The following is a 17,916-nucleotide window of genomic DNA, read 5'->3' as shown; positions in this document are numbered from 1 at the left end:
AAGGACCTCAAAGCACGCGGAAATATTGCCGTCGCATAAAATATTCTTGTACTAAAAACGTTATCTTTTTTTAACTTATCTTGTCTTTTTTTTAGAAAAGCAATACATGATATTGTGTCGACATTGTAATTTATGATTAAACGAGAGCAGGTATGGAACCATTCATTTGTTGTCCATGTTTCGTTCAGGCATATTTTAGTCGGCTAACACACTGGTGGGTCCTTGTAAACGTAGTCCACTGTGGCGCTGGTGAGTCTGCTGTTAGTTTGAGCAGCAGGGAAGAGGTCTCGGCAAAGGCAGAACTCAAATATAGGTAAGCTACATCTGAACCATAACTATTGATAATAGAACTAGACAGAGACAATACATGGTATGAACTCTTCAAATGCGTTTATTCACCCCAAGCATAGCGGAATAGATCGTATCACGATACATTTATGGAAATAGATCACAATTGAATGGACACTTCAGCTAACTAGTAGCTACTTAGCTTTACTGACGTTATCTTGCGTCTTGCGTCCAGCTTTGTTTTACTGTTTACAATGTTTCAGTCATGTGTTTTTGATTGTTGTAAACGTTACTTTAAAGAACCAAATAATGTATCGATCCGTAGATAGTTCTGACCCTGTTTAAGTCCCGTGGTCTTACATTTCTGTCTCTGTCATTCTCTAGTATAGGAATCTAGGTGAAGGGTCAAAGGCAGGGAAGGGGGTTGGGCAGGGTGACCGTCATACTGTCCTACATAATAATACATAAATAAGACATACATAAATAAGACATATTGTGGTGTATATGTATATATATTTATATATTATGCGTAGCAGAGTAGAGCCTTAAATCTCTAAAGGTCTTTAGTTTTATAGTTGGTAGGGGTAACGTTGAGGTCAGCGTTGGAAGAAGTAATGTTACTCAGATCTTTTACTTAAAGTAGAAATACCACAGTGTAAAAATACATCCATTACAACTAAAAGTCCTGAAGTCAAAATGTTACAGAAGTATTAACAATACAGAAAGCATTATTATTTTCAGATACTTAATACTACTGGGTAGAATGGTAGCATAGTACTGCATTATATCATATAAGCATATCAAACTGTATGTAGAATTATGTAATAATTATTAACAGAGTGTCTCATAATTGTAGTGCAGTAAAAAAAGTATATTTCTCTCTGAAATATAGTGGAGTAGCAGTAAAAAGCATAGTATGGAAATATGTACGAAAAAAAAAAGTATATCAATACAGTGCAGTACTTGAGAAAAGTGTACTTATTTACATTCCATCACTGGGTAAGTTATGTGTTTCTACTGATCTACAGCAAAGTAGCGTTGCATTTCCACAGTATTATATGGAGTGTGAATATTGGGGGTAATCATACGTCAAATTAGCTAATCATATAAACAATCAAGCAAGCCTTTATTGTTATGTCTAGTTAATGTGATTCAGACATTCAGTCACAGTTGACCTTTTGCCTACAGAGGTATATCTAGAGTATTAAGCCAACCTGAGACAGGCTTTGTAGTGTGGTGTTATGCCACTCTCCAGGCTGCACTGTCACCTAAAAATTATGGTAAAAAGGTATAGTCCCCATGGGTTAATGTGCCGTATATACATATGAAATAAGAATGACATTGTGAATTCAGACAAGGAAAGCCAAGACTTTGGCAAACACTGTATGGGAATGTAGGAACATGTTCTAGAATCAGAAAATGATTTATTGCCAAGTAAGTAACACTTACAAGGAATGTGCATAGATAAACATATTAAAAGGAAATAAATGATAAATTATCTTCTGTTTATAAGAGTACAGCACTATATAAATTTAGTTATGACACAGTGTATAGGCAAAACGCTGAGTAAATACTACATTACTGTAATTTGTTTTCTTTTTTTCTTCCTTGTTTTCTGTAGTACCCCTTGCATGGGATTTTTATTCTTTTCTTTCCTTTAAATATTTTTTTTTCTTTCCTTAAATATTTTAAAAATAATTAAGTTAATTTGCAAATTTGTAGCAAGCATGTACAGCTGTCTTTAATTTTAATGTTAGGTGGGTTCCCTTTACAAGCCCTCAAGTTGTTGTTTTCTATCCCACCTGTGCATTTTATTATGTTATTGTATATTTATTTTTTATTTTCTTTTATATGCACAAATATAGAAATACAATTTTTAAAAGAAATGTTAACATAAACAAACAAATATGTACAAATATAAATGCTTAACAGGTATGTGCAAAAGGTCAGTGTAGGCTATATATAGTGTGCAATGGATAGGTTGTAATGTTATCTTATAACAGTCATATAACAGTCTTGCAATAAGTCCTCTTCATGCAGTTTATATTGTTCAGTTTTTGTTGAAACTGTTTTAGAGAGAGCTTAATTCAATGTTATGGTTATTTTGGAGGATGTAGTTTGAGGTGCTACTGAATTGTACTGCATTATACAGAGAGGTGTTTCTGTTATTAAGCCTACCCCCATTGATATAAATGTGTTTAAAACACTATATTTTGTATTATTGTATACTATTGAATTAGCTGGCAGTTTGCAGTCCAGTTTAAGTGGAAGTCTTCGTTTTTTCTGCTTGAGAAAAACGATACTGTTAATGTTATGAGTGTTATGCAGGGCCATGAACTTTTTCATCACAACCCTGGTTATAACTTTGTAGTAACAATTACAGTTTTTTTCTCTGTAGAACATAATGGCTTCCATGCTGCTGAACACAATGTGGAGCGGCTCTGTCCGCCCTTCCCGGGCGGTGTGGTTGGGTACGTTTTCTTTTAATATTATTTGTTTCACAGATAAACATATTCAAATATATGTGAAAGCAATACTATATATAGAGTCAGAAATACAGCACCAACAGCTAATAGATTGTTTGATGTGTCATTATGAATACATACAGTGATCTTTGGCCACTGTCACGTTTGTTTATTTAGCCTTTCTATTTGTCACATTACACTAACTGGTAATCGATTGATTGGTGATCATCGCCTAAAATCTAAAATACAGACGTCTGGTCTTTAAATTCAGACTGCTCAACACTGTCATCTAAGATGCTGTTGTATAGTATAGACTTGATTCTCTTTTCAGCCATTATATCTTAAGCCCGAGACACACTAAGCCGATAATCGGCCGTCAGACAGTCTGGCGAGGTCAGTGACTCGAGTCTGTTCCGTGTGTTCTGTGCCGTCGTCCATCCGAGGGGCCGTCGGCCTTCATTCTGGCCAATTTGACATGTATAATCGGAAGGCGGGCGCTGCCAGCAGTCGGACTCAATCTGAGTCTTACTGATCTGATTGGTAGCTCTGATTGGTAGAGTGCTAACCCAGAAACGAGGAGCGGGATGAGCGTGACTAGAGTCTCTCAAAATCTCACAAAAATCTTTTAAACTGACCTTTTGTCGAACTGAAATGAAGACAGATTCAGCAACTGCACGGCCTATTTCTCGCTTAAAATGTTTTCAGAAACCCGTTTCGGTGAACTATTTTAGTACAATATGAGATCGTATTCTGAACAAGTCGCCATGACAGTCTGGCTTTGAATTTCCGGAGAAACCAGACCCCCCAGATCCAATCATCTGCCGGTTTTCATTTTTGGGCGACAATACAGATTAGCGCCGCCTGCTGTTATGGAGACGTATTATATCTCGTAGCTTTGGTGTGTTCCGATGCACTATTTTGACCAACTCGGGGAGATTGATCAGTCCAACTGCCTTTTCTGCCAAGGGTCGGCCGTCTGGTACCCGTGTGTCTGAACCTTTACACACACATATATATATATATATTTGTTTGCTGCTATATTAATGTGCTGCTGAATATCGAGTACAGCCCCCTTTTTATATGATATAATTGAGGATGATAAGGAATGTTTTTCTCTGTCTGTCTCAGGGGCACGCTCTCTCAGTACGACAGCTCAGCTTCAGGCTCAGGGTAAGTCGTTACTCTAAATGATATCACTTACATACCAATCCAGATTATAGTCTTGTGGAGATCCCACTGTTTAAAATGTGAGCTGAACATCGTGAGCCTCTTTAATCCTAGACAGAACCTATGCAAAACTACCCTGTCTAGGTGGAATTTAAATGGTTGAACATTTGCTATTAAGATAATACTCAATCCTCAGGCCAGCTCACAACTATCAGAGTCTAACTGCCTGTTACTGTCTTCATTTTCTTTCAGTTCAGACAAAGAGCAAAAAGACACTGGCACGGCCTGGTGTGAAGAACATAGTTCTGGTGGAAGGCGTTCGAACCCCTTTCCTGCTGTCTGGAACCACGTACGTCTCTGGCTCTTTTCTTATGGTTAAGTTCACTGGCTGTAGCCTCTGACCAGCATAACTTTAGGAAGAGGGAAAGCCTGTTGTCAAATGGCATTTACAGAGAGAGTGTCTTATCTTGAAGGTACCTTTTTGGTTTGTGTTTACAGATATGCTGACCTAATGCCCCATGACTTGGCCAGAGCAGCTCTGCAGTAAGTGGTTTTCATATGTTGTGTTTTTTGTGTCAATGGTGTCATAACACTAACAAATCCACCATCAGAGTTTTAATTGACACCATAAATCGAGTTACATTCTGCTGACATAGCGTGCAGTTGTTCTGATGAACTGGCCATTGATACCACTTTTTTTTTTCCAATAGTGGCCACCAAGCAGCGCCTTAACACTAAGTACATTTTTATGTTAGTAAATTACATGTACAGTCATATATTATTACACTTGTCAATTGATCCTGGTTCAGAGTTACATGTATAACTAGGGTTCTGTGAAGTATGAGTGACCTTCAGATGTAATATCTAGGCGTTAAAACATTTGAAAACGGCTGAAACGTGTCAGAGAGAGGAACATTGGAGCAACAATCTGACAGAGCTGTGAGAGGGGGGTGGAGTGGAGTGTTAAAAAAAAAACAAGTTTCTCAAAGTTTTTTTTTTTTGTAGTGCTACTGTGATTTTAAAATTGTTCATTTGGGTTTCCCTAGGGGTCTGCTACACAGGACGGGCTTACCCAAAGATGCTGTAGACTACATCATCTATGGAACAGTCATTCAGGAGGTCAAAACCAGCAATGTAGCAAGAGAGGTATTATCTTACACACACACGTACATGTACTTTTTTAAGCGTTGGTCCTAAGCCTGGGCTGTAGTCAAGTCCACCCTTGTCGAGTCCAAGACCAGGACTAGTCGAGACCGAGTCCAAAGAGGTCCAAGTCAAGACCGGGTCCTAAAAACTTTGAGTCCAAGTCAAGAGTCCAAATGAGAGACAGTCAATACCGAGACAGGAAAAAAAAGAATCCTCTTCAAGACCATTTACTTACCTGTTCATAATTGATGTGATGTGAGAGACAGTATATCTTCTATCAAGATGATCATTTTGCTTTATTATTTGTAATAATCAAAAAGCAAGTGCAATAAAACACTATAGGATCAAATTAAGACTATATATTACATATTATATATTATGTCTAGTTCTATATTATATATATACTATAATATTATTTACTTAAAATATAAAATGGAAATGTTCCCATTCTTGAACTTATGACTTGTCCTGAAGAATTCATAGTACAAAGTGCTCGCTGACATTGTGTCTGTGGCCAAAATGAAAATGATTGAAGCCTGATGATTAAGGAATATGATGCAGCCAGGTGTGTACCAGGCGACCAATCTCCATGCCTGTTCTAGATGGATTTTTAATTAAACTAATACCTGTTTTCTGAACAAGCACGCTCCATCTATGGTTTGTTTTGAAGAAGGAAGTTACTTTAGAACAAAAGCATATAGTGCTGCACTTGGTCGAGACCAACTAGAATATTTGGCGAGTCCAATAGCCAAGTCCAAGTACCAACGAGTCCAAGACGAGTCAGAGACAACAGAAAATCGTCTCGAGTCCGGACTCAAGTACTACAGCCCTGTCCTAAGCATTACCACTACATGCTAAGGCATAATATTAACCAAAGGAGCATTTTGAGCTGCTATTTTGTTGTGCATGTCCTTCATTTTTCACTGTGATTTCAGGCAGCATTGGGTGCAGGCTTCTCTGACAAGATCCCAGCTCACACCGTCACCATGGCCTGCATCTCCTCCAACCAGGCAATGACATCAGGTATGTCAGGGAAAGTAATCTCTACACCAAGCCTCTGAGAGTAAACTGAACTATGTAGTCTTACATTGTAGCTGGGAGAAAAAACAACAACGATGATGTTATGCTGTATGCTGCTGCTGTGAGAATCAATTGGAAGTAATACAAATGCATTTGAATCTTGACAACAACAAAAAAAGCTAAACAAACAAGCACTCAAGCTGAGCTAAAGACGTAACACACCACAACATCTGGGCATGTTATAGATAAGGAAAATAAGGAAATACTACACAGATGTCTTATGACAATGGAGGGGAAATAATAAAGGGGGATCACAGCAGGAGGCCGAGGTCAGATGTGTCCTTGCCATTACATTAAGGCCCATACATTAAGATTAAGATTTTTTTGGTTGTCCTCCTCTGTGTTTGACCTTTGTTTGGCTCTCTTTCCTCCGTCCTTCTCTCCAGCTGTTGGTCTGATTGCTGCAGGCCAGTGTGACTCTGTTGTGGCAGGAGGGGTGGAGTTCATGTCCGATGTTCCTATCCGTCACAGCCGTAAGATGAGAAAGACCATGCTGTCCCTCAACAGGGCGAAGACCCTTGGCCAGAGGCTCAGTCTGATTGGCAGTATCCGGCTGGCACATCTCTCCCCCGAGGTATATATTCACTTAAAATCTCTTAAGAGTTACACCACTTTCAGTTTGTTAAATGTGATTTGTAGCATCAGAAATCAAATTTCTTGTGTCTTTGTGTGCGTTTGTAGCTTCCTGCTGTGGCTGAGTTCTCCACAGCTGAAACGATGGGCCACAGTGCTGATCGTCTGGCTGCTGCATTTGGGGTCTCCAGAATAGAGCAGGATGAGTTCGCTGTGCGATCACACACTCTGGCCAAACAGGCCCAGGACGCCGGTCTGCTGCAGGATGTCATCTCCTTTAAAGTGCCCGGTAAACAGTGCTCCACTCTTTAAACTCAAGATACATGACATCACACATTCAAGGGTTAGGGATGGTTTAGTCTCACATTGCCAGCCCTATCTCCACAGCGCTGTAAAGTAAGGTCTGGCTCCACCACACATACATTCTGGGATAGGCGAAAAATACGCTATGGGTTGTTTGCGTTTCTTTAAAGGTCCAATGTGTAGGAATTTCTCCAATCTAGCGTTGAGATCATATATCGCAATCAACTCTCTCGCACCACGCAGTTCAAAGTACGTATTACAGCTACGGTAGCCTTCACGCTTTAAAAAAGACGGTCTCTTGCTCTTTTCAATATCCTTTTTATTTTTTCTGGGCGAAGAAGAAGACTCCTGTTCCTGAAATTTGGATTTTGAATACGTGTGGTCCTCCATGTTTCCTTCTTCAAACTTGCCGGGGCCGGGAAGCTACGATACCCATTAGCAGCATTAGCAGCACCTGTGAGTTTATCATGTGACAGCGAAAACGCGAAAGGCGGAGCAGTATGTCCTGTATGTTCCTTACCAGCTAACGTATTTCAAGATGGCGCATGAATATGGAGCGTGTACCCCAGTTCATGTGAATGCAACATGTGAATAACATTTCAAGCCAAAAAGAATACTTAGAATTGATGGTGGTGGTAAATATTCATGAAAAAGGACAGTGAACAAAGTTTGTGAACGGGCAACACAGATTTTGATAATGAACAACTAAACACGTTACACACTGGACCTTTAAACCAATCACAACCGTCTAGGGCGGCGCTACTTGTTTTGGTGGAACATTTGCACCCTGCAAAAAAACAAAACAACATAAAATGTTAAATGAAGTTAACTGTTCACACAATACAGTAACGTGAACTATTTAAATTAGCTGGATACATGGTTAAAAGAAATTTGCTCTCACCAGTGTATCGCCTTGTGTACTTGGTCCACAGCAATCCCACCAATCGGTCCCAAAACGTCCCAGTTAGAGAGTAAATGCAGTAAACAACATATTCTTTGGAAATCTTTAACAGTTATTCCACGAAAAGAACCAAGCAGGCCTGCCTTGTTGCACAATCCAAATTTTTTTCAAAACTTGCCATTTTCAGCGAGTAGCTTGCTAGCTCTGGGTATGTTCCGTTGATCCAGACTAGGGGTGGTTGAATACGTCCTATTAGTTTTCAGGAGTTTTATGGATGGTTGTGTACTTAAATGTTGGTGGTTATATTGTTGTAACAAGTAGATGTCATTTGTCTGTGCTTATTGTCACCAGGTCGTGATATTGTTTCCAAGGACAACGGCATCCGCCCATCCTCCATGGAGCAAATGGGCAAACTAAAGCCCGCCTTCATTAAACCTCACGGCACAGTCACCGCCGCAAACTCCTCCTTCCTGGTAAACCCACACACATCAAGCCCTGCAGCACTCCGTGTCTTTAAAGATCCCATGACATAGTGCTCTTTGGATGCGTTTATATAGGCCTTAGTGGTCCCCTAATACTGTATCTGAAATCTCTTTTATATAGGCCTTAGTGGTCCCCTAATACTGTATCTGAAGTCTCTTTTATATAGGCCTTAGTGGTCCCCTAATACTGTATCTGAAGTCTCTTTTATATAGACCTTAGTGGTCCCCTAATACTGTATCTGAAGTCTCTTTTATATAGGCCTTAGTGGTCCCCTAATACTGTATCTGAAGTCTCTTTTATATAGGCCTTAGTGGTCCCCTAATACTGTATCTGAAGTCTCTTTTATATAGACCTTAGTGGTCCCCTAATACTGTATCTGAAGTCTCTTTTATATAGACCTCAGTGGTCCCCTAATACTGTATCTGAAATCTCTTTCGCAAAATTCAGCCTTGGTGCTGAATTACAGCCACTAGAGCCAGTCCCACAATGAGCTTTCCTTAGTATGTTCCATTCATCCATCCATCTGTGACTGTAGCTATTGAGAAGGAGATAGGAGGACGGTGGGGGTGTGGCCTTGACCAACTGCCACTTTGCTCATTTGAAAGCCATGATGTCTCTCTCTCTCTCTCTCTCTCTCATGGGTGGGCCAATTCTCTGGGCGGGCAAAGCAGAGAAAGGGGAGGTAACCTTCCTCCTTATGAGCTCATAAGGAGGAGATTCCAGATCAGCCCATCTGAGCTTTCATTTTCTCAAAGGCAGAGCAGGATACCCAAGGCTCGGTTTACACCTATCGCCATTTCTAGCCACTGGGGGACCACAGGCAAGCTGGGGGAACGCATATTAATGTTAAAAAACCTCATAAAGTGACATTTTCATTCCATGGGACCTTTAATTCCTCCAGTTCAAAAACGCATTCATTCTTTATTTGACTCTGTGTGTAAAACAAACGCTCAAAGCTGCACACACCCATCTGCAAAAACAAAGCTACAAAGTACCTGAAGCAAAACACTGTTAAGCAACTTTGGCTTTGTTTTTTTTAATTATCCTGTTTATTATTATTATCCTAAGTATTTCTGGTAACATTTTTGGTCCATTAATGAAACAAATTTGTATAGCCCTGCTCTCCCCAGATTCTCTTTCAACTGTTTTCGCTCATTAGTGGAACCATTCATAAACTGCCCTGACATTAAAAACACTGCTTGTTTTTGTGTGTGTGTGTCCTCAGACTGACGGTGCGTCTGCTGCGCTTATCATGTCTGAAGAGAAAGCTTTGGCTATGGGTTACAAGCCTAAAGCCTACCTCAGGTATCTGCACCCTCTGTTTTTAGTAGAGCAGCCTCAGTTTTCCCCAGTAATGCTTTTTCAGATGTTCTGATCATATTATATTTGCATCCTGGCAGAGACTTTGTCTACGTGTCCCAGGACCCCAAAGATCAGCTGCTTTTGGGGTGAGTTCACAAAAACAGTTTTGTAAGTAAGTTTATCAAAACAAGGGGTTCTTATACGATTTGGGATGGAACTGTTTAAGCTAACGTAGTGTGTGTTTTAACCTACTGTACAGTACATTTGCGTTGGAAGGTAGAGACACATTTTATTCTGAGGTGAATTGCTCTTTTGAAGACCAACCGTTTGATTTCTGTTTGACACTGCGCCCTGTTTAACTTTTCCAGGCCGACGTACGGTACACCAAAGGTCCTGGAACGCGCTGGCTTGACCATGAGTGATATTGACGTCTTTGAGTTCCACGAGGCATTCGCAGTAAGTTTTCGCAGCACGTTATTTTGGGGGGGGGACTGTGTGAGCTTGTGTAGTGGTGGGTGAATATGTCCTGTCAATCTCCCAAGATACTACAGATGTAACAGATATGCATGATTAAACTTGAATCTTTCCTTAATCCCAGTCATGGCCTGTGTTATTCATGGAGTAAGATTTGACTGGTCTACTTCATGTCGAAAATCTGTCGAAATAAATATATTTTCTGTCTGGTATCCATGGTAACTCTGTGGATGTATTTGTATGTGTTTTCCAGGGCCAGATAATGGCAAATATGAAGGCTTTGGACTCAGATTGGTTCGGGCAGACGTACCTGGGCAGGAAATCAAAGGTAAAGATAGCCACTGGTCATACTGCAACAGATCAACAGTAAATTAAGGCCAAGATGATTTATATCAACATGTGGTATTGGTGTCACATTTAGATTTTACACTAATAAGTACTTTAGTACTAAGTTTAATTAACAGTCTGACTGTGTGTGTGTGTGTGTGTGTGTGTGTGTGTGTGTGTGTGTGTGTGTGTGTGTGTGTGTGTGTGTGTGTGTGTGTAGGTGGGAGCTCCTCCCATGGAGAAGTTCAACTTGTGGGGAGGCTCTCTGTCTTTGGGTCATCCGTTCGGTGCCACAGGCTGCCGGCTAGTAACCACAGTGGCACACCGGCTGCAGAAGGAGGGAGGACAGTACGGACTGGTGGCGGCTTGTGCTGCTGGAGGACAGGTAATTACTGGCTGACATGTGTGCATGAGACAGCAGAGTCACACAAGCCACGACTGACTGTTTTCAGGGTTTCCGCGGGGTCTTAAAAAGTCTAAAATTTCAGAATAATTTTTTTAGGCCTTAAGAAGTCTTAAAGGTGCACTATGAGTGCCTGCATGGTTTCAGCGCAATTTCATTTTTGTCTCAAATCGTAGGCATCTCTCCTTGATCCGCTAGCTGCCTGCCCCTAAATAAATAATAATTAAAAAAAACAGTCTGGTCTCGGAGACAACACAGGGGTCGTAAACGTCAAACAAACACTAGAGGCACAGGCTGTGCACCAAAATACAACAAACCACTCCAGCCAACCACTGACAAGATGGTTGGGGAGGGGTTGGGGGTTAGTGACAGTCAATTAGTCATGACAGTTATGGAAACACGGTGGGAGGGGCGAGTATTGTGTTCTAGGTCTTACATTATTTGAAACAGGTCTTAATTTCTCTACAACTATGCAACTCTACCTCAAATGCTTTTTATTTTTCTCTTATTATTCCGTGGTGTTGTAGTTCTGTCTTTCGCTGGTCCACATATAATTTCGCTGTATTACGACTACAAATGAGACCAACATGCAACTTATATTGCAGCCAATCAGCTTTTGACTTATTCTTATACTCACTTGATGTTGTGATAAAGGTCTTAAATGTCATTCATAATGGTCTTAAAAAGTCTTAAATCTGACATGGTGAAACCTGCAGAAACGTTGGTTTTTCTCTTTTAGTATAATTTGAAATTTCACAATTTAAAGCGTTAAGTAACATTTTTGGGACATGTAGACCTCAGTATAATTTTTTAAGAAAATTCTGGGCAACTCAGATGTTTTAAAATTTAAAAAAAAAAAAAGTCTGACATCGCTTCCATTTTCTTTCTTGTTTGGACCATCTAACTTTTTATGTTTGTTTTCTTTTCCTGACAAACTTGTATTGTGTTTTCCAGGGTCATGCCATGGTGATTGAGGCCTACCCCCAGTAAAATATGCCTCGATCTTCAGGTTCATCATAACGGCTACACACACCAGACAACAGACTGTACATACTAGCACCATCTTTGCCTTGCTGAGAGAGGAGTCAGATGCAATATGCGAGTGAGTCTTAGGAATCTTGTGTAAATTCAGCTTTGCTTCAAAGCTGTTAAATGATAGCGTAACTTTTTAAAGAAAGGTTTATAGACTTTGAGGTGCATCTTGTCAGCATTGTGACTGAGTCGAATGTAACATAGCTTAATTTAAGCACTCAGAGGAGCTACAGTGATCCTAATGTTTATATACGCTGTAATTTTTCTTTTCTTACGAACTGTTAGAATTAAAGAGTGTGATGATGACCACGCTGCCACTCATTAATTGGTTTGCTATTTTTTCTCGCCCTTAAAATAGACCTTTTGCAGAAATTACAGTTACAGTTTCTGAAATGTGAATATTTTATGTTTTTCTTCTAGTCTCATATGAGTGTAAACTGAATACTTTTGGGTTTTGGACTGTTTCAATTGAAGCCATTTAGGTTAATCTATTTTGCGGACGCTTTTGTCCAAATGAACATCCTGTACAAATGAGCCACAGTAGATCAAGGAGAAGCCAACGCGAATAAGTGCCACAATGTTTTCCCCCACAATTTTTTGGGGGGAAAGAGGGAGGACAACATTATTGTGATTGGCATTTTTCACTATTTACTGACATTTTATAGACAAAACAATGAACTAAATTATTGGCAGATAACACAGTAATGAAAATACTGTGTGGCTGTGGTTTAATCAGATTTGTCAATATAAGCAAACAACCACACAACTGTCTTCACTTATGATGTGAATGTTGCTAAATCCTCATAAGTGACACTTTTGTTTTTTCTTCAAATGAGCCCCGCCTACTTCAAACCAGTGAGAGGAGCAAAGACAAAAACACAAATACAGAAATCTGTCGTGTGAAATAACCAAAACGTGTTTAAAACTTACTGGAGCTTTATTTCGCAGAAATCGCCGGGTGAACCAGGTGTTGACCTTACCGCAATAAAGATAACTAGATTAGGGCTTTCACGTAAATTCAAGTAGTTGTGTTTCCATTAATTAATTGTTGGTTTACAAAACAACTACCCAGCGACTGTGAGTAGTTTATTGCATTGTCTCTACGTGTCTTTACACTCTATTCTGATTGAAGGCCTTGATGCACGGACAACAACGTCAAGTAACGTTGATGGGCTGTGTTTAATTCAGCAGGGACTGAAACTATTGCAATAGAAAAGATCAATGTATAGAAAGCTTTGTGCTGCAGATAACAACAATGAATTGGGGGGGGGGGAGTTGTACAGTCTATTCCTTTTAACAGATTTAAACAAATTTGCATTGCCAAAATATTTTGCATTTGCATCCCGGCCTCTGTACCAAGATGTGTCAGCAGTAGACTGGCTTTGGATTCCTGTGCTCTTAATTGATGGTGAAGAATGCTGTCTGCTTCTGACGGGAGACTGATGTTAATGAGGAGGTAAAGTGGGATGCTCGGGCTTCCTGGTGATTTAAAACATAAATATGGAAAATTTGGGAATATGGCTGGCAGGTTACTTAAAAGTTCAGGTTGCAGGGGTGTCTTCCTGATATTTAAGTTTTTTGGAAAAAGCGAACTTTTACATCCTCTAAAGTGTTTGTGCAATTGACAGGGGATTGGTAAATGTATATCAACACATTGGCTCTTTTCTGCCAGGAATCTTCTCTACTCATCACACACACACACACACACACACACCTAAGGTTTGGGGGGTTGTGAACATAACTTCAGTCAGACATTTCCGTTTAAAATATATTTAGAGATTTAATTCTTCCAGTTTAAGAAATCCTTGACTCAGAGCAGGGAAGAGTTGATTAATGCAGCCGAGCCTGTCACACGGGCTACAGGCGGAGGGAATAAAACCAATGTTTTACTGCCAAGGCAAAACGGAGCTCGAATGTAAATAGCAGGGAGAGAGAGGGGTTTTTGTGTTGTTAAAGCTTCAAAACAGCCTCAACCCTGCGAGACACCGGAGACACGCAGACACACACCGACATAGCGGGCCGCCTCCCTGCCTCAGCGGGGCTTTGATCAGACGGAACCTTTTATGGGGAATGACTGGCGAATGCACCCGCTGCTGTCACTACAAATCTACCTCACCGAGCGCGCAGGGAAGCGGGGGGAGTGGAGGAAGGAGGGTACGGGGGGAGGGGTGGGTGTGTTCGCGCGGAGGGGGGTGTCTTTCATCTCGTCCTAGCTGGCTCAGCGGCGCGGTACCTGCTGAAAGCTGCACTTGACTCGCGCTACCTGCTCGTGCGCTCAGTGTGCGCGTGCGTGTGTGATGTTAAACAAGTTGCAATCACACTCCTTGTGCAATAATCTAATTTTGACTGCTTTTAAACATTTTCACTGTATAGTTTATATTGAATATTTCCTGGCTTTTGTAATATGTATTATATTACTATTTTATGTAGCCTAGGTTGGTCCTTGGTCCTATATATATATATATATATATATATATATATATATATATATATATATATATATATGGACTTTAGGGATCAGGGATTTGGTGACAATTTTTAGAAAACAAAAGTCACTAGTAAGATTATATTTTATATACATTTTTGATTAAAAACATAAAATTAAGTGTATCACTTCCCATCCTTTCCTATGCATGTATGTGCCAGCTATGCAGTGAGCTAAAACATTAAGTTTGAAGCCAAGAGTTGGCCTTTAAGCTCTTTAGTGAAAGCAATTGTAAAACCTTTTGGATTAAAATAAATTAGTAGCCTACAGTAACTCAAATTACCAGTAGTTACATTGTCTCTGATGCAAGTATCACCAGTGAAAGAACAACATTAAAGCAACAGTACAGCATTGTGGGAGATAAGCTTAAGTCCTTCCTTGCCATTTAGATCAGATGATCAACACCTCTCTCATACAGTAAATATAAAGCCACCAGAATAAAGCCTGGAAAAGGTAACAGAATCCACCTCTAAAGTCACAATTAACGCCTTATATCCTGTTTGTTTAATGAGCACAAAATTAGAAGTGTACAAGCCACAAGGTACTATTTTGTATGGAGTTATGTGCTGAACTATTTCTTGGCCCGGGAGAAGTAACTTCCTGGAATCTCACGGTGACAAATCTCACTACTATAAACTATTCCTTTAAGTCCACCCAGAAATTGACAACACAATCATTTAAATTGTAAAAATACACCTAGTCCGCAAGTGTAATAATAAAAAAAATACATACTGCTACCTACTGACTAGCGTATCAGCAATTATTAACTACTTAGCTAGTTGTAGGCCTATTAGTAACACATTCACCTCGGCAGGTAGTAGGCCTATGGCATGCTTGGTCCTAAAAAGGTTATCTTCTAATTCAAAAAAACAACGTTTGCAAAACAGCTATAACAAGCAGAGAACCAAAGGATAAAAGCTCTAACAAGGGCATTTGTGGAGTAGGCTAAATAAAGATACCTGTGTCAATATTTGCTTAGTCACAGATCTCACAAGTGGCAGAATGTAACAGTGTCAGTTAAACTGTTAAGGAACTGTGACAGAACCTGTTACCAGTAGCAACAGAATGTTCAACTGACACCAACTGTTGGTGACATAATAATCATACAACTGAATTAAATGTAGTCCTGCTCAGAAACATTACTGATGTGCGAACAACAGCATAAGCATGATGCCTTAGCTTGTTCTGCTTGTTCATCAGATCAAAATCTTCATCTGATGAAGACTGGTAAAGCTCCAGTAAGTGGCCCTTGAATGGAGATTGTTTTCTCAACTGCTGTTTCTGAAGTTAAGAATCATTTGTCAGACTTGTCAATCATTTTGAGAGCGATAGCAGTTTTTGATTCCGTGTTTTTACATGTTAATGGTGGGGCAACAATGGGGCCTGATGATCAGACTTAATTATGATTTTTGTTTGACTTTTAAGATAAGATAAGATAGACTTTATTAATCCCACACTGGGGAAATTCCTGTGCTACAGCAGCTCAAAAGAAAAATGTACACACATCAGAATAACACAAATACACATTAATTAGACATAAATAATAGTAATAAAACAACCGTATTTACACAGTAAACAACCTTATATAAACAGACAGTATATAAAGACAGATATACAGATGAGTAAGGTGCGACTGAATAGAGATGACATATTGCACAGTTGGAGGTGACACAGAGTAATAAATAGGTAAATGTGCATAGTGCAAAATATTGTCCAGTGATTGCTCATATTGCAGAAACAGCTAGCACCGCTACATTATGATGTTGCATTAAAGAGTCTGACTGCTGCTTGAATGAAGGACGTGCGGTAGCGCTCCTTCTTGCACTGAGGGTGCAGCAGTCTTCTTTGGCAATTTTGTTTAGCCTGTATTTGGATAATATGTCTTTTAAGATGCATTGAATATGACTGTAGTGATATTAGTGCTCTATTCAAAGTTCAATCTTAGCCCATGTGTGGAGGTTTGCTCCTCGGTGCAGTGGGCCCGGGTTCAATTCTGACCTGCAGCCCTTTGCTGCGTGTCATTCCCCCTTCTCTCTCCCCTTTTCATGTCTTCAGCTGTCCTGTTAAATAAAGGCCTAAAAATGCCCAAAAAAATAATCTTAAAAAAGAAAAAGAAAAATATCTTTGGCGTCCTTTATTTTTCTGCATGAAAGGCGGCAACCCTATCCAGGGCTCCTGTCTGGCTCTGGGCTTCAGGATCCACCTCTCCTTGGAGGGGTCTCTGGTTGCCTAATTGTTTACCTTTCCTGACATCAAGTAGGCTACATTAATTAGCCCAGTATACTATTTTAGTTAGATCACATTTAGTTGTCACTTGCTACCAGGACATGTGTGCCATTAGCACGCTGCATTTGAAGAATCAACTCCTTTTCATTAGCATGTTTATTAATCACCTTCAATTACAAAATGATCATTGGCTGACAAGAAAAAAAAGGGAGAGAAAGTTTTAATGCAACTGAGCATGAGAGGGCTGAGTGCCATCATGCAAACTTCAGAAAATTGTGAGAAATGCCTGTAAAAACTTCCCAGAGTGCAAAGAGATGTCTTCAGATGTCTTGTTTTGACTGACCAACAGTTTAAAACCCAACAAAAAATCACTTCATAATGACATAATGAAAAATCCTCATATTTTAGAAGGTGGAACCACCACTGATTGTTAAATGACTCCTTAAAGCCTTTTTTTCAATCAACTTTGTGGGGCTGTCCTTTATATTACACAATCATCTACTCCATTATGTTAACTGTTCAGTGCTCTAATATCTGAACATGTTGGGCCAGAGTTTGCTGTGAAGACTCATGGATATCTTTACACCTTTAGGCATTGCACAACATGTTTGATGAAGCAGCTGTGATCAGAGCAATTTGTGGTTTGGTGTTTTTGTGCACACTCTGCTGCTTTTATCAGTGCTATTTTCCAATTGTACAATTATGCTCCTTCTATGACATGTATGTATTACATGAAAATGCTTGAGAACTTGACGAGTATGTCATGGAAATAGCTCAACTTGAACGTTAGAACCAGCACCAGAGCTTTTGTACAGATTAATTACATTGTGTGTGGTGAGCTGCTGCAAACAATTGCTCTAACAGAGAGAAGTAAAGTCGGATTGAATTGAAGTGTTGAAGTGGTAAACCACAAACATTTTGGAGTTGAATTGATGATGTCTATCACTGCTCCCTGTGTTGTTAGGTGAAATCTGTCTTGTTTCAAAACAACCTTCAAACCTGCTGAAATGTTTTTTTTTAACAAACCACAAAGTCACATCTTGTTACCTCTGTATCCTCAATTTGTCCACATCTTTCTTGCTTGCTGGGCTTCTTTCCTGAAACACCCAAGCTAATCCTAATTCACACTTTGAAGCACAATATAAAAACACCTTGTTCCATCTTCAACAGATTCTGCAGTTTTCGTCCTCACAGGTACAACTCAATAAAATCCTGAGACATTAAATAAATACAGTTTTCTACCACAGTTTCTAACAGGTGC

The 17,916-nt window shown here is 39.7% G+C and overlaps 1 protein-coding gene across 1 annotated transcript; it reads left to right on the top strand.

The window, feature by feature from the left end:
• Positions 1–215: 215 nt before the first annotated feature.
• On the top strand, positions 216–12,250 carry hadhb (hydroxyacyl-CoA dehydrogenase trifunctional multienzyme complex subunit beta). Its single transcript, XM_078274952.1, has 16 exons — positions 216–313; positions 2,687–2,759; positions 3,882–3,923; positions 4,173–4,269; positions 4,419–4,463; positions 4,967–5,066; positions 6,002–6,089; positions 6,533–6,720; positions 6,828–7,008; positions 8,275–8,396; positions 9,632–9,711; positions 9,807–9,854; positions 10,077–10,164; positions 10,436–10,510; positions 10,730–10,894; positions 11,867–12,250. The coding sequence occupies exons 2-16, from the start codon at positions 2,693–2,695 to the stop codon at positions 11,900–11,902; spliced, it is 1,422 nt and encodes a 473-aa protein (XP_078131078.1). The 5' UTR covers positions 216–313; positions 2,687–2,692; the 3' UTR covers positions 11,903–12,250.
• The last annotated feature ends 5,666 nt before the right edge of the window (positions 12,251–17,916 follow it).

Source organism: Sander vitreus, chromosome 18 (assembly GCF_031162955.1).
Source record: "Sander vitreus isolate 19-12246 chromosome 18, sanVit1, whole genome shotgun sequence".
Taxonomy (NCBI): domain Eukaryota; kingdom Metazoa; phylum Chordata; class Actinopteri; order Perciformes; family Percidae; genus Sander; species Sander vitreus.
The sequence above is the reverse complement of the archived record's forward strand: the minus strand, read 5'-3'. Positions and strand labels throughout refer to the sequence as shown.